At 38.4% G+C, this 21,823-nt stretch overlaps 2 protein-coding genes and 1 long non-coding RNA gene across 3 annotated transcripts; 1 reads left to right on the forward strand and 2 right to left on the reverse strand.

Annotated features, from left to right (window-relative positions):
• Positions 1 to 3,732: 3,732 nt before the first annotated feature.
• Positions 3,733 to 14,038, forward strand: LOC121942453 (polycomb group RING finger protein 2-like). The gene is made up of 9 exons (XM_042485668.1): positions 3,733 to 3,867; positions 4,496 to 4,623; positions 4,995 to 5,091; positions 6,205 to 6,260; positions 6,355 to 6,484; positions 6,810 to 6,849; positions 6,981 to 7,079; positions 10,006 to 10,086; positions 12,808 to 14,038. The coding sequence occupies exons 2-9, from the start codon at positions 4,506 to 4,508 to the stop codon at positions 13,180 to 13,182; spliced, it is 996 nt and encodes a 331-aa protein (XP_042341602.1). The 5' UTR covers positions 3,733 to 3,867; positions 4,496 to 4,505; the 3' UTR covers positions 13,183 to 14,038.
• LOC121942455 lies at positions 6,388 to 11,831 on the reverse strand. The gene is made up of 3 exons (XR_006105811.1): positions 11,613 to 11,831; positions 9,798 to 9,904; positions 6,388 to 6,469 (listed from the first exon to the last, which is right to left on the reverse strand). It is a non-coding gene; the product is annotated as an uncharacterized LOC121942455 (long non-coding RNA).
• A 2,542-nt stretch (positions 14,039 to 16,580) lies between the features above and the next one.
• LOC121942454 (CDGSH iron-sulfur domain-containing protein 3, mitochondrial-like) lies at positions 16,581 to 20,660 on the reverse strand. Its single transcript, XM_042485669.1, has 4 exons — positions 20,422 to 20,660; positions 19,830 to 19,946; positions 19,018 to 19,111; positions 16,581 to 16,630 (listed from the first exon to the last, which is right to left on the reverse strand). Exons 1-4 carry the CDS (start codon positions 20,500 to 20,502, stop codon positions 16,605 to 16,607), a joined length of 318 nt encoding a protein of 105 aa, XP_042341603.1. The 5' UTR covers positions 20,503 to 20,660; the 3' UTR covers positions 16,581 to 16,604.
• Between the last annotated feature and the right edge of the window lie 1,163 nt (positions 20,661 to 21,823).

The following is a 21,823-nucleotide window of genomic DNA, read 5'->3' on the forward strand; positions in this document are numbered from 1 at the left end:
ATATAAAAATTATATAAATATATAAGAGGTGTGGACATGAGTCACATGACTTGGACTCGAGTCAGACTCAAATTTCAAATGTGTTGACTTTAAACTCGACTTGACAGTATTAAAAATGTCTTGGTGCTTGATTTTGGACTTCAGCTTGAAACCTTCATCTTCTATGTTATTTAAGAAGTGAATTTACTAATGTTAACACTAATTATTATTCATTCCCTGCAAATCAACACTAAATTCCATACTTGAACTTTCTTTGAACCAATCTGACAGCAGCCAAAGTTGCAGAAGAGAAGCAGTTAGTTAAAATCCCTTTATGCTATCAAAGCCACTTTTTCATGATTAAGCTCAGTTGCACTATTTTAACAAATTAATATAAATTTCAAAAAGCATTTGTGATTTTGTGAATTTAAAATGATTCTTTGGTGAAAAGTGCATTATGACTCGTTCAGAACTCAAAATTAAAAGTTTAGTGGGTCATGACTTGGGACTTGCCCAACCTAAATTGGGCTTTTAATTGTGATTAAAGTAAAAGACTTGAGACTTATTTGTGACGTGCAAAAAAATGACTTGGTCCAACTTCTGCCTGTCTGACATTCTTATCACATTAAGCTAAGAATATGATTAGAAGAAAAATCTCCACACTTGCAATCCTCAAAAATAGCTTTGTAAAGTATTCTTTTGAATACCAAAAAACTTATTGCACATTTTCAAATGTAAGTTGGCATTGTCCCACAGTTTAACCCCAACAGTCTACACAGATCTCCTTTTAATCTTTGTTTTAAGCTTTGTGTAAGATACATTTAACAGTCCGACCAACACGTAGGATTTTTCAGGTTTTATTTATTAGCTGTTAACAGTTAGATCTAATTAAATTACCAACACAAAGATTGATGATATGTATGAAACGTATAAATTTAACATATCAGAGGTTTGCAGGAAGTGCAGACATTATTTTCTGGCTGTTTGTGTGAGATGCAGAATCCATGTTTTCATTAGCTGGACCCATTTTAGGGAAAAGGCTTAAATTAAATTATTAAATATTAGAGTTTTGTGTTTTTTTTTACAAGCGAAAACAACATAAATGAACAACTATGCTGTAGGATGTATTCACTTGTAATAATTTAGTTGTGAAAGTTTTTTTTTTTTTTTTTAGGCAACCAGATTTTTTTTTCTCTGTAATTGTAAGAGATGAGCTAAGATATTAGTCCAACAGCAAAGAAATTTGTGTCATTACAGTAGCAAATAGTGCAAAAGAAGAAAAACACAAAGCAAAAAAAAAACATTAAACCAACAAAATATAATACATAGACAGGTGGAATGGATAAATTGACATTATCGCACATAATAAGTATAGATATTGCACAGATTAGTGTATACTGATATCGCACATGAGTGATGACTGTCAGTCTTAGTATATGTGGGCTGCTGGGAGGAGTGTTGTTTGTAAAGTCTGACAGCAGCAGGAAGGAAGGACCTGTGGTATCTCTCTCTCACACACGACAGGAGAATCCGCCTGTCACTGAAGGAGCTGCCCTGTGCTGTCAGTGTCCTGCATGACGTGCATGTTTTCCATTAAGGATAATAGTCTCGCCATTATTCTTCTCTCTCCCAGCACCTCCACTGGGTAAAGGTGGCATCCCGGAATAGAATAAAATTTCCTTTAGCCTGATTTCTTCTTCCCCTTCATACATTTTTTTCTTGTTTTCTAATTCTAGAATAACTATTCGGTAAAAATATATTTTGCTTTTCAGGTATTTGCCTTATCAAATCTCCACTCAGATTTCCACTGCATCAGTAATGTTATGACTGAGTGTTCAAAGAAAGCTTTCATCATATAGTATGTTTACATCACTCATAAATGTGGGAGTCAGTAGGCCTATAGTTTTCATTAAATATTAATTTTTGTAAGCTGACCCCAGAGGGCTCTCACAGGGTTTGAGAAGCTTTGATGATTGCTTGTTTCCTCTGGGAACTGCTGACTCTTCATTAGTTTACTGTATCGTTAATTAGTATGATATTATCCCATTATACTGTAGTTTTTGCTATCTGTCTGTAAATTTGTGATACTTTTAAGGGCATATGTTTTGTTTCAATATTAGGGGGGCACATATGAAAAGGGATTTTTGTGTGTTTTCCGCTGCCAGAAAATGTTGAGCATCAAACACTTAATTTCCTGAATTTTATATATTTTATGCATCAATTTGTGCTGCCTTATTTGCACCAATTTATGGTGTAAATGTCTTAAATATTGTCAAAATAAAAGTCCTCAGCTACTGTCGTGTTAATTTGAGGAGGCAAAATCCACATGTAAGAGTCACTTTATCACATATTTATACTTGGTAAAAATGTTTGTTTTGGTGTCTTACATATGACATAGGTTCTGATATTATTTTAATTTACCTAACAGTTTCTTTATATTTTGAATAGTGTGCATAGTAGTTAAGGTTATGTTTATATTAACATTATCTATCATAGAAATTATTTACCAAAGGTATGGTGCTGTGAGTTCAGTGCGCATGACAAAGGAAAATGTCATGACACTGTGGTTGAAGAAGCCCTCATGAGGTTACAAGTTTTGACTGTGCTGTATTGTGTCATGCAGTGCTATAGTGCACAATAACAAGTGATATGTGAGATTACCTAGGAATAGGACATCAAGTTGGTAGTGAAACAGACAAGATGTGATTTTGGAAGGACTTAGCTTGCTGTGTTTTTGTTTTTTATTTTCAAATAGTTTTTCCTGTCTCACGTGAGTACTTGGATTTCATAAATTGAATCGGATCATAAGTCAAAACAGAGATACCTTGCAGACTGAGTGGCCTGGGAACTTTGGTATGTTGAAAAAGCCTCTATAGCACATGTTCTAAATATTTAGGGGAGCATGTCTCTCTTGCCCCCCTCTGAAATCGACACCTATGGCTGCTTTTATTGGTAGCTGCAAAAATAGATTTCTAATCTCAGAGTTAAAAGGTTAATTTGATACATGATCCAAATAATAACTTGTATCATGTATCAAATTGTTTTTTGTTTGTTTGTTCTTTTTACAAAAAAATTATGTTGAGAAAACTTTATTTTAAATTATGTTACAAAAAAAATCCAAGCCATTTAATTTAAATGTACCACTTTTTTCCAAGTCATTTTCTTATTTGATTGTTCTTACTTTTCTTTTTTTCCACTTCTTTTCAGGCAGTTTTCTTTTAACTTTTTTTGCAAATTTTTGGGCCATTTCTTAAGTTGCTCATTGCCTTCCTCCCATGTTTTTTGAAAAAAAAAAAAAGTCAATTTGCTAAGGTTTCAAATGGATGATCAAACAACTATAACGTGTCCCAGGAAATCTATCTATCACTTCTGATATTAATATACGATTTTTTTTACGTTTGAAAAAAATTGCTGAAATGCAACAAGACTTGCAAATACCCAATTAAATTCCACACGTCTTTGTGGGCCAACCCACAGCTCGGGCCCCGGGATGTGAGGCCTGCAGGGCCTCTCTGAATAATGCAGACCAAATTATATACAATATAAGAGAGACAAGCAGAGGGCGTGGCTGATCCATCCCCCGTGCAGCTCGTTTAAATTAATTTATAAACAAAGATAAAATTATAAAAAGGAAAGATAAATATAATGGCGGGCCGGTGCAGAAGAGATGAGTGTGTAAAAAAGTGAGCAGGGCCTGCAGCCTGCAGAGGATACCCCTGTATGCCCCGTGAACGAGGCGACAAAATAATATCACGTGATCCAAAATGGGCAGTCCTCTGACGGTGCTGAAAAAAGCCATTTTCTGGCGCTGCTGCAAATTCTGGCCAAGTCCAAATAATTTACCTGGATCCTCGTTGGGAGGAGAGGGAAACTTTTATGTCTGATCAGGTAGGACCGAAGCATCGGTGATCGCTCTTTATCGGGCTCCTCGCGCCGCTGTTTGCTGAGGCGCACACAAAGTGCACGGTGTCACATTTTGAGTCTCTCTTGTTCGCCTCCTGATACAGCCCTGTCAGTGAATTTAAGATGGCTGCTTTGTGTACCAGGGTGATTTTCTGTGGCTGTGCACCCCCCTCAGTGGAGGTGTTTTGTCGGGATGTGTTGGGTGGTGGTGCCCGGTCGGACGGCGGAGCTCCGGGGAAATGGAAACGCTCTTTTGTTGGTCCGCTGCTCGAGGAGCGGAGCTGATGCACAAGATGAGGCCACACAGGGGCGATTCAATAGTCGGCTGCTGTGTACCAGCACACAGCCTGCATTTAGCTGCACGGCTGCTGCTCCGCACACGTTATTCACCGCTACAACATGTCATTATAGTTGTTTTTGTTGGCCAGCAGCTCTCTTTGTTGTGGTTTCACAACCTGCTGTCCCAAGGGCGAGCTGCAGACATTGTCTGAGGGAGCACTGTGGCAGCCACTCATTCACCATATGGGAAAAACCTAATAGTCTTAGCAAGCACATCCACATAGGCTCCTGGTGAATAGCAAACCTCTCATGTTGCTGTGTGTTTCCTCTGCAGATCTGTCCAGATGGATAAAATGCAGCCCAACCGGATTAAAATCACAGATCTGAATCCACACCTCACATGCCCACTGTGCGCTGGTTACTTAATTGATGCTACAACCATCGTAGAGTGCCTGCACTCCTGTAAGTTCACCTCACATGCATGCAAAGTGTTTTCCATAAGCATGAAATTAGCACAGACTGCACAGCTGAATGCACATTTAGCTGAGCTGCTGCTCATGTTGTGGTTGTAGGGAGGTGAGCGTCCACTTTGACCCCACCTCAGTGTTTGAAATCAGCTTTTTATGAACTTATGGGAGCATCTGTGTGCACAATAATAATGTTATGCATGCGTAGTATGTATGTTTTGGTTAATGCTGTGTCTGAGATGTAGATTTAACTCTGTTGTAGAATCTTAAATAGTATTATTCTATGTTGTATGTGTTCATGAACGTCACACTGACACTGTGTGTGATTCAGAGCAGTTTTTCAGTCTGTCTTCTCTCTCTGTTCAGTTTGTAAAACTTGCATTGTTGCCTTCCTGGAGACAAATAAGTTCTGCCCTCGATGTGACGTTCAGGTTCACAAGACGTGTCCGCAGCTCAGCATCAGGTAAGTTTGGAGGGATTTTATCAGGTATTTTTTTTTGTTTTGGAGCGACAATTCACCCAAAAATCAAAAATGCATATTTTTCCTCTTACCTACTATAAAACTGTTTACGAAGGTAGTTTGGTGTGAGTTGTTGAGTGTTGGAGATATCTGCCTCGTTCTCCAGTGAGGTCCTTCTTGTACCAAAAAATAGCATGCGTATATGGGTTTTTAAACACAAAAACTATTCAAAATAAGTGATACTGATGTAGCCTGTCATTGGATCATGCCGGTAAAGGGGCTAAAATCAGCGCGTCCACCTGGGTTTTGCATGTCCATCACTGCTGATCAGAACCGATCGGAGCTGAAGCCGATAAAAGTGTGACTACCGCAGAATTGTTTTCCTTGGTAGTAAATGCGGATCTTAACCTTTAATTAAATACAAAAACCAGATGCTAGTGGGATTTTTGTCCAGTGGGAACAGGGCTTAATGGAACCAGATGGCACTCTGCTTGTAGTGCTCAAAACTCAACAGCAATGTCTCTTTCCAGAAATCCTGACCCGGTTACTCAAGATAATCCACAGACCTTATGGAGAGCAGTTTCATGTAGGGACTCTTTTCTTTCTACCAAACTGCCAACTGCATCATCATTTAGGAGGAGGCATGCATTTACTGCGAGCTCGCAAAGCGCCACTGAGATGGCTAACGTTACAGCTCAGCCGAGGAGGACGCCATTAATGTTTACATCTCACAGTGAGTCTGTCTCACACTGAGGCACGCTTCCCTCTGTGAGGTGTTGTGGTTCCCAAGTGTAGTTTGGTAGAGAGAAAATAGTTCCCACGTGAAACTGCTCAAAACAAGGTTATCTTGAGGGTTATGATTTCTGGAAAGAGACATTGCTGTTAAGTTGTTTTAAAATGTATTTTTGGCGAGTGACATCTAATTCCATCGCTTTGAAGAGAAGGCAGACGTCTCTACTGGGATATGTCCAACACTCGGCAACTCACAGCAAAACAGTCTAGATTGTGAAAAAGCAGAACAGACAAGAGGAAATGTATGTATTTTGATTCTTCAGACACATCTGAATGCAATGAGTATCATGCTTATTTACGTGAAATTTGTCTTTCCTTTTCCAGAGCAGACAAAACTCTACAAGATATTGTATATAAGCTTGTTCCAGGGTTATTCAAAGGTAAGACCAGAAGCAAGCTCTCATTCTTTCATCATTATTACCCATTTTATGAAGAATTTCTTTGCCAGCTGACGCTTCTGTTTTCTGATCCCAGATGAGATGAAACGGAGGCGGGACTTCTACGCAGAGAATCGTGTGCTGGAACCAGGGGAAGTGGTGGAGACGTTTAACATAGCTGAGGATGAAATCATCAGTCTGTCCATACAGTTCTACGAGAGGAACAAGTGAGTCAATCATTTCCCGTTTTTTACAAAAAAAGAGCGGTGAGAATTCTTAATCTTGGGTCTGTTTACTGGAAAGTCCATGCTGAAACAGGTGTAAAAACAATGAAATGTAATTATCTGATCATGCAAAAAGGAGTTGAATAACTTAAATATACAACTGAAGCCCCAGGAATTATGTAGAGAAATTAATAAGAGAGAGCAAGAACTCCATGAACACTCACACACCTGCGGTATGTCTCTCTGAATTTGGTTTTCTGTTTTTGTGGAAAGACCTGTCAATTATTTTTTAACACCTTTTCTTTTGTTTTTTAATATTTGCCTGCAGAAATAACGAGAGGCAGCATTCAGAGATGGAGGGAGACAAGGTAAAGCCTGATTTTTAGCTGTGGGGTGAAATCAGTAGTTGAAGCCTACACACTTCACGTTTAATGTGGTTTTCTGGTCTTCAGCCTGGATTTATGTGCCCCCCCCCCTCTGCACTCTTCTTTGTTCTCAGTCCAACGGTAAACGGTTCCTGCAGTGCCCAGCAGCCATGTCCGTCATGCACTTAGCAAAGTTCCTCCGAAGCAAGATGGATATTCCCAACAACTATCGGGTAATTGGACACTTTGTACCTAAACACAACAACTCTCGCTGAATTGATTGCATGACAAGCTTTAGAGGTTAGCCACGGTCATATAAGTGTCTCATGTAAAAAGGACTTTTAACTGTAAAGTAACTTAATCACAGTAGCAAACACCCTAACCCTAACCCTAACCCGTATTATGTTGCATGCATTTGTCAGCTTTAAAAGAGATTTGGCAATCAGTACTTTGATATGTGAGCTGTCAGTGCACATAACAGAGACAAATCCTGTGTGCACAAACTGCAAAAAAGTGCAAATCATTAAAGCTGCACCAGAGACCTTTGATAAACCGAGGCAGCCCACTTTAGATTAATTTCCTGTATCTGTGTGCGGGTTTCCATCACAGATTTGCGCAAAATGTAAGCAATTCTTTCAAATTTCGATGAAACTGAATTGCGAGATGACTGCATTACCATTGAGTGATGTTATGCGACTTTTCTTGCGATTACATTCCAAGAAGCATGGCGATGGATGTACGAAAACATTAGTTTTTGCAACATACTCTCACAAGATTTGGCAACAACTGACGTCGGTTGATATCAGAAATCAAGCTAGCAGAAAAAAAGGAGCTGCAAAATTAGTCTTACTATTACTATTTCACATTGACCCTACAACATTTCCAAATGAGGTTTGGGTATGTGGGGAAGAGACGATCACGTACACTTGAAAGACTGGAAGCATTTTTAATCATTCGTGCAGCTTGTAATAAGGTATCTACTGTAGAGTATCTTTGGCTGCACAAAACTTTTTTACTGCACTTTTCAGCAGCGGCAAACAGCTGTTTTTAGTGAAAAAGCTGATAAACTCATTGAGCACCAACTTCCCAGCATCATATGGAAGACAAAGTTAGCTTCTAACTGGTAAACATGGTGGCGCAAAAGCAGCTAAAGAACCAGATTATTCTCAGGAGTTGTTAGATCAAAAACATAGCAAAATGGTAAATATTGAGCTTGTTTTCATCAGTTTGACGCAAACAAGCCTCTAAATGAATGCTTACGTCACTCTGTATCTGTTTGACGAGTGAAAAGGCAACTCTTTGCCAACACCTTCAGCATAATAATAATAACAGCAAATGTTATCTTATTGTTCTGTTTACAGGTTGTGCTGCTACCCATAGGTTGCCAAAAAAATCACATAATACTGCTTTAAAACGCAAGAGAAAGAGGGAGAGATTTTGATGGGTCATAGCAGGAAAAGCACTTCAAAATAATGGCTCTGTTTCATTAATGTTGTATTTCGACTGCATGATACGGCATGACTACTCAACTGGACTCACCATTTTTTTGTGTGTGTGTTTGTTTTTTCGATTTTCCATCCACAAAAGTTGTGGATACTACCTGCGATTTTTTTTGGGGGGGGATTTTTTAAAAAAAAATTTTGCGATTGATTGTCACTAGAATCATCACTTATATGACATGCGATATCTGCACAAACCTGCCACTTTCAGATAATCACACTACCGTCAAAAGAGATCGCCGTTTTTTATTAACTCCACCCCATTTTTGAAAAATAGAAGCCCGCAAATCTATGTGATAAACATTGTTCACTATGCTGTAAAATTGTCTAAGTGCAGACATTGTTGCTGGTGAAGGGATCCAGCGAGTTGATGATAACAGTCAGCTGTCAATGCCGCCTACACTGAGGAAGTTCTGTCTGCACTGGATAATAAAATTGACAAATGACCTCGCACCAAAAGTTGAGTCGAGCCGAATCATGTAGTGAAAATGAGGCATAAATGCAGGGACCTTGGACTCGCTCAGCTCCGTGGAATAGAGTCATACTTATGTTATTAATTACACCTGTGCTTTAATTGCTATGACAAATCAAATAGATCCCCAAAATCCTTCACACTGCTCCTTTAAGGTACAAGGGGACCTTCACAATAATGGGAATTATTTAAAAATGGTATTTATTTTTGCACCTGTCGACCTGAGAAACAGAATTGGCTCCAGTGCTGCTTTTACAACACTCACAAATTGTCTCTGCTTCCCTTTTTAACGCCCCTTAATGAAAACCTTTTTGGAAGTGATGTTACTGCACGCTGACAGTCTCATCTTTGTTCAAATGATGGCGTACTCAAAGCACAGCAGGACCACTTACCTTGAGATACAATCACAAAACTCAGAGCCATGTTTTCAGCTTTTATGCAAAAGTAATTGAGGCCACTAGAACAAACGCGTGTCTGGAAGCAGGATGGGACGTCGGCGCTCGCTTTAGTTTCACCAAAACTGCAAAGTAAAGCTGTGATAACAGTCTTTCACCGTGCACCACGCTGATTTCAATGGTGGCTTTATGTTATATCATACAAGGAAATTTAATTATAAACATCAGTATGCACAAACTACTTTAGAGCGAATGTGTATTTAATTATGTGGTGTCAAACTGTGGAATTTATTAGATTTAAATGGTAATATCATTATCTTTCAGTTCAAAAATATGTACAAATAATTACACAATTTGAAGTCACCATGTAATGCTTTTTTTTTTTTTTAATGGTGATTTTTTTTTTTTTTGTTTACTGCTAAGTAACTGACAGACAGACCAGCCATTTCTATTTGTTGATTTATTTTTGAGGAAGGGGCTGGTAAAATCAGGTATTCTCCTCCTTTTCGAGCATGGAATATAATTCAGCAAATAAGTTTTGGTTTGATTTTAAACGAGAAAAAAATATTGTTACATTTTTCTTACCCGAGCTTTAGCCTAAATCACTGGTATCAGCCTCGGAAAAACCCACGCTGGTTGAACTGAATCCTTCATCACCCGTCAGGACAAACTGCAGTACAGCAGATCCAAACCTGTGAAAGAAGACAGTAAACATTTGAAAGTAAAGCTCTGTCAGATGGCTGTTTTTCTGCTGGTAACATTGTGTTAAGTGGTTTTGGACTGTGTGTTACAGGTGGAGGTGTTGTATGGAGATGAGCCCTTGAAGGACTACTACACACTAATGGATATCGCCTACTTCTATGAGTGGAGAAGAGTGAGTCACAGCTTTCATACCTTCCACTGTTGACCGCAGATATTAAACAAACCTGAATTATAGAATAGATTTATGTAACAGACAGCCAATGGGAGCTGCTCCTGTTAACATATAGATGGTCCTGTGGTCTTTGGTTTTAGACAGAGAAACTCAAACACAATTTGTGTCAGTATTAAAACAGGATGTAACACACATTGTTACAGATTTCCACACAATACTTTATTTTTGTTGCTTTTTTTCATTTCTGCTAATTTTCTTTAAGTTGTATGTTTTATATTTCATGCTGCTGCTAAAGTGGCCCGATCCTCCAACAAAAATCATCAGTCATTCATCTTATTGATTGTATTGGAGGTGTATATATTAACGTGGTTGACCATTTGCTGTAAACTCCCATTTTATGTTGACTTTCTTGTAGACATCACAATATCGTGAAGTGAGCTCATAATCCTTTTTAACTGAGACTGATGTCAGGATATGTGATGTCAACTCTTGCTGATTTCAAACTCCCTCTTTGTTGATTATGTTTTGGTAAATAGAAATAATTGATATTTGGACAAGGGTATGTTAAAGGATGAGGCTGGTGATGTACTTTGTATTTGTTATTGTTAACAAATCTCATGAAAAGACCAAAGTCAAAATACTCTCCACATTTTCCATCAGTTTTTAAAGAATGCTCCATAATTTCGAATGTCTTAAAACACATGGGCACCATAGTTATTAGAAGCAAGTGTATGCTCGCACATTCAATCCAAATTCGGAGCAGGTCCTGAACCAAACATTAGTAAATAGTAAAAAGGCAAAAAAAGTTATCCCTTATTTAATGCACCAAGTGACGTTTCAAGCAAGACAGCCCTTTATCAGACTAGATTTATTTTTTTTTTTACTGTTTTATTAATGAATTAAAATCTTAATAATATATGATCCAAAAACAAACCCAAGTCCAATATACATAGTTATAGACAGCGATTGAATGTCAACTGTATATATTTTTTCATCAGATAATAAATGAACTAACAGGTACAATATGTATATACAATATTTCCACACATTTACACATGTATTTTGTGTGTAATTGTTTATTGGTATGTACTTATTGACGTGTATTTTGAAACATCATGTTCATGTGATTGGTCACATGACTGTTCACGTACATATTTAATGTGGTATCTCGCAGTGTAAATCTACCCTGAAGAAGAGCCGTCTTGCTCGAAACATCACTTTGCTGCATGAAATAATTGATAACTGGCGCCCTGCAGTGTAGTATATATGCCTATAGATTTTAGCCAGTGTTACTTTGACTGGATTAAATTGCAGCTTTGTTTGGGAATATTTTCTGCACAGAAATAATAGAACAGAATTAGTCCTGCACTGGTCTGATTTTCCAGGTCTGCAGAAAAATTCAACATGTTCAGTATTTAAGATTAGATGTTTTGTTGTGAGGAGGGAACCCCAGAATAGACCGCTCCTGTGAAACTCAGAAGGTTTTGATTTAATATCAAATATGATTTCATTAAAAATGTACTCACCTTCAGCACCCACTGTAACATGTACAGTCTTTGGTCACACCTCCTCCATGACTTCATCCACATTTCTTTCCTTTCTTTGTGAATTTTTTGTAAGAAGTAGCTGCTTCTGGTCATCTGGCTCCACATGCCCGTCGTCCGCCGTGTTTGTTTACTCTGAAGTCCCATCCGACTGTGAGAGATTTGCTAGATTCACGGTTGTGAGAGTCGGGACTCTGGTTGTCTGTGAATGAAATCTGTGAGTGCAGTGTCTCCCTAACTTCTCCTGAGTATCACTTGTCCTGCATGATCTCTCTGTGCTCCAGCACAGCTGATTCAAACGATCAGCTCGTTACAAACTCCTGAAGCTGTTTGGCAACAAGCTGGTCATTTAATTCAGCCGTGCAGGACTAGTGGTGCTCCAGCAGAGGTTTGGGAAACGCTGTGTTGGTGTGTGATGTGCTGTTTTTGCTGTTTGATTTGTCACTATGTGTGGGGTCTCTACCATTTTCAACATTTTTTAAGGTCTGAAAAATCTTTAATTTGGGTCAGCCTTTAGATAGTGTGTTTTAAAACAAAAGTAGTACAGTTTGAGGCATCGGTGGATCAGTGGATAGAGCAGGCGCCCCATCTACGGAGGCTGAGTCCTCGTCGTAGCGGTCGCAGGGTCGACTCCAGCCTTTTGCTGCATTTCATCCTTCTCTCTCCCCCTTTCACACTTACTCTCTGTCCTATCCAATAAAGGCCAAAAAAGCCAAAAAATATCTCTTTAAAAAAAAAGAAAAAGTAGGTCAGTTCAAAATAGAGAAAAAAACCTCCAAAACTCAAAATTATTTTAAGAAAAACTGAAAATAAATATAAATGAAATATAACAAAAAATAATAATAAAAAAAGGGGAAAAAACAAAATGTTTATCAAAATAGTTGGCAATTAAAATTTTCTTAATCAGCTAACTGATTAATCTACTAATTGTTTCAGTTTTACTTTGTCATTTATATCTAACAAAACATATTTTCTAAATGTTTAAGTTTTTAGCGCAAAACTCTTATTCTGTAAAGTAACTAAAGCTGTCAGACAAATGTAGTTAAAAAAAATCCAGTAATTCCCTCTAAAATGTTAAAATACAAAATAGCATGAAAAGAAAATACTCAAATGTGTACTTAAATGTCACACTTGAGTAAATGTACTCCCTTACATTCCTCCCCGTGTCTCTGTGCAGACTGGACCCATCCCTCTGCAGTATCTGGTCAAACCCAATCGGAAGCGCAGGAGGCCGTCCCAGTCTGCCGCCCCGGGCCACTCTGACGGCGTCAACACCAGCCCGACGTCGGAGAGCGACTCCCAGAGCGACAAAGTCCACAGTCCTGCTGCAGCCCAGCCGCCCCGAGCCTCCTCACAGTCCAGCCCCGCGTCCCACAACCCCGCCATCCAAAGCTCCAACGGTACCACTGTGCCCAACAACTCTCAGCGACACACCCTCGCCTCCAAACAGGGCGCCAACGCCCGGAAGGTGACTGTCAACGGCACGAGCTCTGGGGCCGGCAAAGAGGAGGCGAGGGGAGGCGACAAAAGCGGTTTGCCCCCGACGACCTAACGTGCGTACGGGGCAGCAGGGAGGACAGTGTTTGAATTGCTCCCTTCTTGATTTCTACAAAAAGACGAGTTTGAACCTTCTTCTTCTCTTCGGACAAACAGGAGGCAGATTACAGTTTTCTTTCAGCAGGAAGGACTGAAAAGTGCAGCCAAATAGACACTTGTATGTATGTAAGTGAGTGTGTGTGTTTATGTGTGTTAGACTAGAACAGTGCACACATACAAACTGTACAGTATGTATCAAATGTGAGCATGTGTGCATACATATGTATAAACTTATCTTTTATACAAGATATTGTAATCGTTTTGTATTGTATATGCAGTGGGTCTGTTTCATTTCCATACTGTAGCTCCATCAACATCGATTTGGCTCCGTAACACACAAGACTAAATGCTGAAAGGCGTCGCAGTGGTGATCGCTGCACGAGTCGGATGTAAAGAAAAAAAATCGAATCCTTGCCTTTGAACAGTCATGTTAATAACTGCTGTATAAGTGTTCAGTAAAAGCCAACAGCTCATCAGGTAACACAGGTACATTAAACTGTTGATGCACTTTGTTAAGGTCAGATCACACAATCCATACCGCAGGTATTTTCCAAGAGGAGAAGCATTTATATTTACAAAATGTTCAAGCACTACCGCAACTCTCCCGAGCAGACGTTTGTCAGCAGACCGTGATCTTTCTCTCGTGGCAGTCGAAGAACTCAAAAGGGATTTGAATATTTGGCCATGTATGTTGTAGTTCCATCAATTTCAACATTCCTTTTGTTTCTTTTCAACAAACAATGATACTTTTTTATCAGCCATATGTGCATGTTTTAGGTCAATAAAAATGTTTACTTACTAGGTTTTTCTGACCTGACTCTCCTGTTTATGATTCTATATATATATATATATATTCTCTGTCAGCATCAGGATGAATGTGAAACAGTGACGGTGTCTGGAGATGAAAAATCAGCCGGCAAACAAACATCTCGTCTCCCATTTAAAAAAATCTGGAATTAAGTTAAAACTATTCGAATCTACACACTTGTGATTCTGGCAGATATTCACTGTTCAGGCATTTACAAAGTGATAGTAGCTCAAGTAGAAAGCGACCCGGTGGATGATACATACACTCAGTGTCTTCTCTCTATTGATATTCAATTTGTGGCTCGCGGTCCAGATACGGCCCATGATAAAGTGCTCGGTGAGTACCTGATGACAGATTTTGATGCAATAAAGAGTCACAAATGTGCAAGAAGCAGTCAGAAACCGTTACAGGTGCCAAACAAAGTCTAACTGCAGTGACTACAGTTTTAGTCAAAACTGAGTTGGGACTTTTATTAAACTTTTGGATGTGTTCTATCTTGTGATAAAATGTCCTGGTTTGATCTTGTTTTTGTGCTGGAGAAAAAGGGGATTAAAAATTGCATAAACTACAAATAAATCCAAGACAAACTGCAGTAAAAATAGTTACTATGCTCTGCCTTGGGTACCCAGAGTTTTCGGATTCTACTGTGATAAAGTAAAATTGTAGTACGCATATTAGGACAGAGAGAACAAGGATGACGCCAATGCAAAATAACTGATTACGTGACAATGGCAATAGAGAGATATGCAATCTAAATTTAGGTCAAAGCTGATGAAGTGAATATTTGACAGAATCTTGTTTGAGGGTTGCTTAAAATGTTCTCTTTTACTACTTTTAACACAGGCATCATTAATGAATAATTTAATTTTGTAAGAAATGAAAACAGTTTTCTTCATGTTGAAAAAGAAGGAAAAAAAACACTAAAACTGTAGTTACTGCACTTTAAACTTTTGCATAGTTGTTTAAAATAATACAGAGGCAGAGTACAGTGACTACAGTTTTGTGCATTTTCAGGGTCATAGGATAAATCAGTGATCATGATTTTTAAATGTAAAATTGACTTTATGAATACTTATTTAATAAATGCATTACCACTTTTCTACCTATAACACTTGTCTGGACAGTCAGAACTTTTTTTTGCTAAACTTGCGTAGTTACTGTGATTCGCCTCGGCTGCTTTAAAGATGTGTAGCTGAAATCACAGTGAGAGCAGAGTTTGAGGATGGGCGTGGTTCGAGCACGGGGGGGCTGCCCGACATTTATTTGAAGTTGCAGATCAGTTGTCCCCGTCTCAATAAACCTGTCCACTGACTGAGCACAATCTAGGGCAAATAATACCTAATAATTAACCTGTTTCACCAAACTCACGTCTCTCATGTCTTCCATTGCAACATAAACAGCTGGTGCCAATGCAAGATAAACCATTTTTACATAGTATAACACATTCCCAGTATTAAAGATTTGTCCACTAGAGAAGAGTTTGTGTACATTATGGGGTGTTACCAGTCTGCACTCAGCCAACAACTCAACCAGGTCAGGGTTTTGTTTTTTTTTAGTTTTTTTCTTATTTTTACAGCATTATTATAAATAATTTGGTCAACCCAACAAAATTCCATATACTATTTATATCTTTATATAAATTAAATGCATATAAATATATCTCAAAAGAGACTTCATGGAGTGAGCTTCAGTTTTTTGCACTATGACACCTTAATGCTGACTATGAGATGAAAATAAATATTGCATCATGAACATACTTCACAGTGTAAAACCTCGACAAACATAATACAAGTACATCTCATCTTTAACAGCTTTTTATATGGACTTCCATTGCTGTTTATTAGCAACATCGCCCACAGTGGGCTGATATAACAAACATCTTTTAGCCACCTCCATATAAACAGCAGGTAAAATGTGCAAAAACCTCTATTATATCACAGTATATAATCATAACATCCAGCCCTGTTGTTAAAGCAGCATTGTCTTATTCATAGAAAAGACAGACAGCAGGACAAATGAGGGCTGTGGTGTTAACTTTTTCATTGCCACTCTCTTCTCTGTAAAGTACTGAGAGAAATAGTGACAAGACGAAAGATTCAAACAATTGTCATGATTGATCAGTTTGTGCTGCTTTCTTGAGTGCACTGATTTACAGAGAAGTGAACTCAATAGCAGCATTAATGCTCACTTCAGAGACTACCTTCCTTATCAAGGGTCGGCCGGGTCGTGCAGCGGGGCAGATACATGAAATCCTGCTTGTGTGTGCCGTCGCAGTATGGTGGGTTGTTTGTGTACTTACAACCACACAACCAAACTGTGGCGTCTTTCTCCGGGACAAAGCGTAGCGGGGACAGGCCTTTGGCTTTGGTTTTGTGGGCTCCATCGCAGAAAGGCTGAAAAATAATGACGTGATCAGAGAATATACAGAGCGTGTACTTCAGACAGGAGTGACGCAACATGAGATCAAAAAATGGTTGTACCTGTTTTTTGCTGTGTCCGCAGGTGCACCACGCGTAACGCTTTCCACCAACCAGCTCCACTTTGAAGGCTTCTTAGAGGGGATGACAGGTTCAGGAGGAATTGTGGAGAGTTGGACCTGAGGACACATCAGAGTACTCAGTTTGTTTGAAAGATAAATGGTAATACTTTGAGGTACAAATACTCCACCATAGTTACAAATTCTATACTGCAAAACTTGGTTATAGTAAAAGTATATTAAAGCTGGCATAGTTTTCATATTAAACTTTGAGCATATTGTAATTCAAGTGGTCTGTTAAAAACAAAACAAAACAAAAAAAAAAAACATTTGTTGAGTGGAGCACATGGAAAATAAACATATTGTATCATAACAGTGTCTATTTAGTTTACCCATGGAAAATGGATATATATATAAAAGTATTAATTATAATAATTATAAACATTAATAATATACATTAATAATATCAATTATTATGAATATTTTTTTGAGATTTTACAGTGCAGTGTCAGAAAACAAGGATTCATAAAATCCCACTGCATATGTCTGAGCATTTTTAGGACTTTTGAAGAAATCATTTAATACTAATTAATGACTAACTTTTAAATGAATGAATTCAATGCATTTTAAGACTTTAAGGATCCGCGGGAACATATAAAGATAAAATATGAAATATGATGCAACAACCGAGCTAGTTCAGAAACGCTGGCACTGACACTGTCATAATTACAAAACGCAGGTGGTGATAAAACCACGTGATTTACCTTAGAAACTGCCAGAGCTGCTGTCCAAGGTTGCCTCAAGGTGACAATAATCCATTTGTAGTCTAATTTTGTCACCAACGTGTTCATGTTTGCAGCGACACTCAAACCTCAGAGCAACCTCAGAGCAACCTCAGAGCAACCTTAGAGCAACTTCAGCCAGGTGCTGCAGCTCAAGTCGCGCGCTGCTGAAACAAACGGAGGTGAACGTAACTCGGCGAATACGTAAACACGTCACAGCAGCAGGAAACAGACAAAAAGGCCAGAGACAGCAAACTGAAACAAAAACCTGGCAAATAGTGCACGATATGACTGATATGAGAGTCTAACAGCTGTCCAAGGGTACACGATTGGCGAAATCACTTCCTCTCAAGTCACGTGTTCGAGGCTAAACCAATCAGGAGGCGGATATCGGTCAGCTGGAGACCGGACTGTATTGATTTTGTAACAAAAAAAAAAAAATGTAGTTCTATTTCTGGCCTTTTCCCCCCATAAATGTGGATAAAATATTCTGACAGAGTAGTTACCAATATTTTTTAGATGTAGTGTCCACAGCTGAGGCAAATTGTGAAATCATAATACAAATAAATCAATATTTTTTTTATGATCATGTGACTCTGGGAGATGACTACACAACAAGTGGCTTTTTAAATCAAAAATAAAAATAACCACAAAATGTATAAATATATGTGTATAATAATATATACTTGTCTTGTTTGATTTTTTTCTTGTTATATCATCATTTAATTGTATCTGAGGCTTTGGCAATATTGTTTTACAAACATTCATACCAATAAAGCAAATTCAATTGAAAAAATATATTTAAAATATTAGACAGCTTTGTTCTGCTTTGAACTTGTCACTTATGTAGCTTGCTTGCTACAGTCATGTTAAAAAATGGCAAGTATATATATATAAATATTATATATATACATATACATACACAAACATATTTTGAGAGAAATGTCATACTTTGTGATTCTTCTCCTGGCAACTAAAAACTTATATCTATCTTTAAACTAACTATCCAGCTAAGTATCTTGAATTTCTCACTTTTTAATTTCTTTTTTAAATTTCCCCCCATTCGTCATGGAAGAACACCTCTAGCTCAGTATTATTCTTCAGCCTCCTTGCATGCACAGTATGTCTGAAATCTCTCCACAGATTTTCTATGTGACATTTGCTGTCTGACAGATCAGCCACTGCAGCTACAAACTTAAGTGGGCTGTAATTATATTCACCTGACTCATTGAGCACTGATGAGTAAATCACCTGGATCTGGACCTAATCAGTGTCATCAAAGTTAACAAAGAATAATCCAAAGGGGACAGGGCCTTTTTCCTTTTTTATTATTATTTAGAAATGGTAAAAAATTAAAATAAAAGCTAATCTTGCTTTAAAATGTGAGGAAATGTCTCTGCACGTCTTTGATGCAACACAAATTTGTTTTCAAGCATGTTTTAATACGTTATGCATTGTGTACAACACGGGATAATATTTAACAATCTACACAAATATCAGTCTGACAATGAATGAAGATTGCAAAATTATGCAAACATCACCTCTCCATGGATTCTGTATTTTTAAAGATGCCAGTGAGTGACTGTTTCATTTGCTCCTCCTACACCAAAGGGCAGAGATCTTGAATGCATCATTTAAAGACGCCTTTCACCGACTTAACTAAATCCCAGAAGATGACCTTAAAGTGTGAGCCGTCGCAGTACGGTGCGTTTTTGGTTTGCTTACAGGCACACAGCATGACGGTCCTGTCTGTGTCCGGGGTGAAGCGCAGAGGAGAGATACTCGGAGCTTTGGACTTGTGAGCTCCGTCACAGAAAGGCTAATGGAGAGAGAGAAAAAGGTGTGAGGACATAAACCGTGAACACATAAGGCTGCTTTTACATACTTAAAATTGTTTCAGTGGGTAAGTTTATCACACTTTTGGATAACTTTTTTGGTTGATGTGATGTGATTTTACTTCACATCTACTACTTTTTACTGATTTCTTGAACTTCTCTTCACTCTTTACATCAGAAAAAGCAACTGAGGAGAGATTTGAATTGTAATTGTAATATAAAGGCATATCTTAATGATGATATTGTAAGATGAGATTTATTTTTGCTAAGTCTTATTTAATTTGGTAGATAATCTTATCTTATTCTCTGATTTACTGAAATAGAAATAGACAAGTTAATTTCATATATGCTAAATTCATACACTTACGTTGCTCCTACTTTAAGTTAAAATAAGGAACTATTTAATGTGGTGCACTTTCTGCAGAGTGATATGAGAGATGCTTCTCATGTGTGTTCTGTGGAGTTGAGTTGAAACTTGAGGATAAACTGAGAAGACTTTTGGGCACAATAAGCTGCAAAAAGTCCTGCGAACAAAGAGTGCAATTTCCCTTCAGTTTCCAGTATGCATGTTCTTTACTGTCAGTCACAGGAGGAAACTCAACGGACATTTGAAGCATTAAATGAGCCGTGACTCTAAGCATCCTGCTTTAGGCCCAGGTGCCTCTTAAAGTTAAAGTCACCCAGCACACCATTCATACTCACCTGTTTCTTACTGTGTCCACAAGCACACCAGGCGTAGCGTTTCCCAGCAGACACCTTCACTCTGTAGGGCATCCGGGCTGCAGGGACGGCCTTTGTGGACTGCAGGCAGCACTGAACCTGCACACACAATGAAGCGAATATGACACAGAAACAAGTGGAAGATCAGTAAAATATTTCAGAATACACAGTCTATGGGCAGACAAAAAGACAGCTATAAAACAATTGAAAATACATTTTAACTACATATAACCATAAACAAGGAAAGAAAATTGTTACTTTATGACGAATTTGCAGATCACTGATAACCAAAGTGACTGAGCCCTGTAGCTGTTGGTTACTTTGTTTTACATGCAGGCCTGTTGGCAAAACTCAGAGGTGCTAAAAATGAATGGAGGACGGTGTTCTGGCTGATGTGTTTGCATTTGCATGGAAAATACTTTTATTCACAGGGTCACAGAGTTCCTACAATGCAGCTTTCTTGTGTTGGTGTTTTCTAAATGTGCCATGCATCAGTGTAAAGGTAAAGGGGAAATGACTAACATAAACAACACAGAGTGAAACTTTGAGCGTGTAGACGGTGATGAAGGCTCACCGCTGAAGAGGAAATGGGTCGTCTGAAGCTCTGCACGCATCCTCTGCGCAGAGCGACCACTAAAAATCTGCTCGTGTTCATTTTAAGGTCAAAGGACTCCCGGGATTTTAGAAAAGGTTGCCTCAAAAAACCTGGACGGACTTCAGTTAAAGTTACAACATGGCCTCTGCTCTGCCGCGGACCAGGAGGTTGGTTGATGACTGTAAACAGCTCGCGTGCTGACGCCACTCCTTCATAGTTTCTACCTCACCGCTCCTCCTCCTCCTCTTCCTCCTCCTCACTCCGTGAGTCATTCAATAGGGGAGACCGGGGACAGGTGTAACATTTTTCACTCCCATACTACTTGAAGTATTTTTATTTTACCCCTTTATAGAATTGGCGGTTTTCGATTATAACAATAAGACTATTATGTTAAATTTCATAAAAGAGGTCAGCGTGTCACAAAGGTTCATATATATATATATATAATATATTTATATACAGACTGTATATAAAGATGGACAACATGACACCTCCCCCAAAGTGTAACTTTTCAATCTCGATCGCCCCCTGGTGTCTGTCTGCAGTATAGGTCATAAAGCCCGCCCCTCCATGTTAGTGAATGAGACATAGCCCAAACTAAAAACTCAAAGTACATGCCAAATAAATTTTTCCCAAAGATGGTTTCTGTCACTGAAGGTAGTTCTCACTAATGTTTGTTAAAGTGTTTGTTTTAATAATAAGTTTGGTTTTAATTAGTTATTAAATTACACAAAAGGGGGATTTGCCACCATAATTGACAGCTGTGACAGCCAATCCATGCGCTTGCATTCAGTGAAGCTGCTCACGATTGGTCAGACGGGGGTTCTGGCGTGAGCTCCCCAACCGCAGATATCGCAACTGTGCAGACGCCAGCTCTCAATGACATCACCCGTGTAAGCAGCGCCCGTATTTTGGATATTTTAGCCTCACTTAAGAATAGCAGGGGTAAGTGGGGATGTGTTGCACATTTTTCCTATACAGTCTTTGTTACAGACAAAGACTGTAAATATATTCAAACTTTCTTTCTGCTTTTAATGTTGTTTGAATACATATAAAACACAATATTTTAGACAAAAATATGTTTACTTTTGAGCGACTATACCAGAATAAACATCCAGTGTAGACTAGCATTTTTTAAATATAATGATATATCTAAATGGAGTGAAATATGACAGAATCCACTTCCTAAACTTCTGTAACATGAAATATTTGCTTCTAATATTAGTAAGTGTGCAACCTATATTTATTTCCGTTGACCTGAAACCAGTTAACTCGCTCTTTCCTCCCTCTTCATGTACGCAGACATGAAGCAGATAAGTCATTCAAGACCAGAGAGAAAATGTAAAACAACTCAGTAAAATACATTTATTGACAAAAAAAG

Source organism: Plectropomus leopardus, chromosome 4 (genome assembly GCF_008729295.1).
Source record: "Plectropomus leopardus isolate mb chromosome 4, YSFRI_Pleo_2.0, whole genome shotgun sequence".
In the NCBI taxonomy this organism is placed as follows: Eukaryota; Metazoa; Chordata; class Actinopteri; order Perciformes; family Serranidae; genus Plectropomus; species Plectropomus leopardus.

Excerpts from the sequence above, each read along its gene's own strand:
- LOC121942453 (XM_042485668.1), top strand. The coding sequence starts at position 4,506 with ATGGATAAAATGCAGCCCAACCGGATTAAAATCACAGATCTGAATCCA. Across the intron at positions 5,092-6,204 it reads TGTCCGCAGCTCAGCATCAG|AGCAGACAAAACTCTACAAG; the intron begins GTAAGTTTGGAG and ends TTCCTTTTCCAG. Across the intron at positions 6,485-6,809 it reads CAGTTCTACGAGAGGAACAA|AAATAACGAGAGGCAGCATT; the intron begins GTGAGTCAATCA and ends ATTTGCCTGCAG.
- LOC121942454 (XM_042485669.1), bottom strand. The coding sequence starts at position 20,502 with ATGAACACGAGCAGATTTTTAGTGGTCGCTCTGCGCAGAGGATGCGTG. Across the intron at positions 19,947-20,421 it reads GACCCATTTCCTCTTCAGCG|GTTCAGTGCTGCCTGCAGTC; the intron begins GTGAGCCTTCAT and ends TTGTGTGTGCAG. Across the intron at positions 16,631-19,017 it reads GACCGTCATGCTGTGTGCCT|GTCCAACTCTCCACAATTCC; the intron begins GTAAGCAAACCA and ends ATGTGTCCTCAG.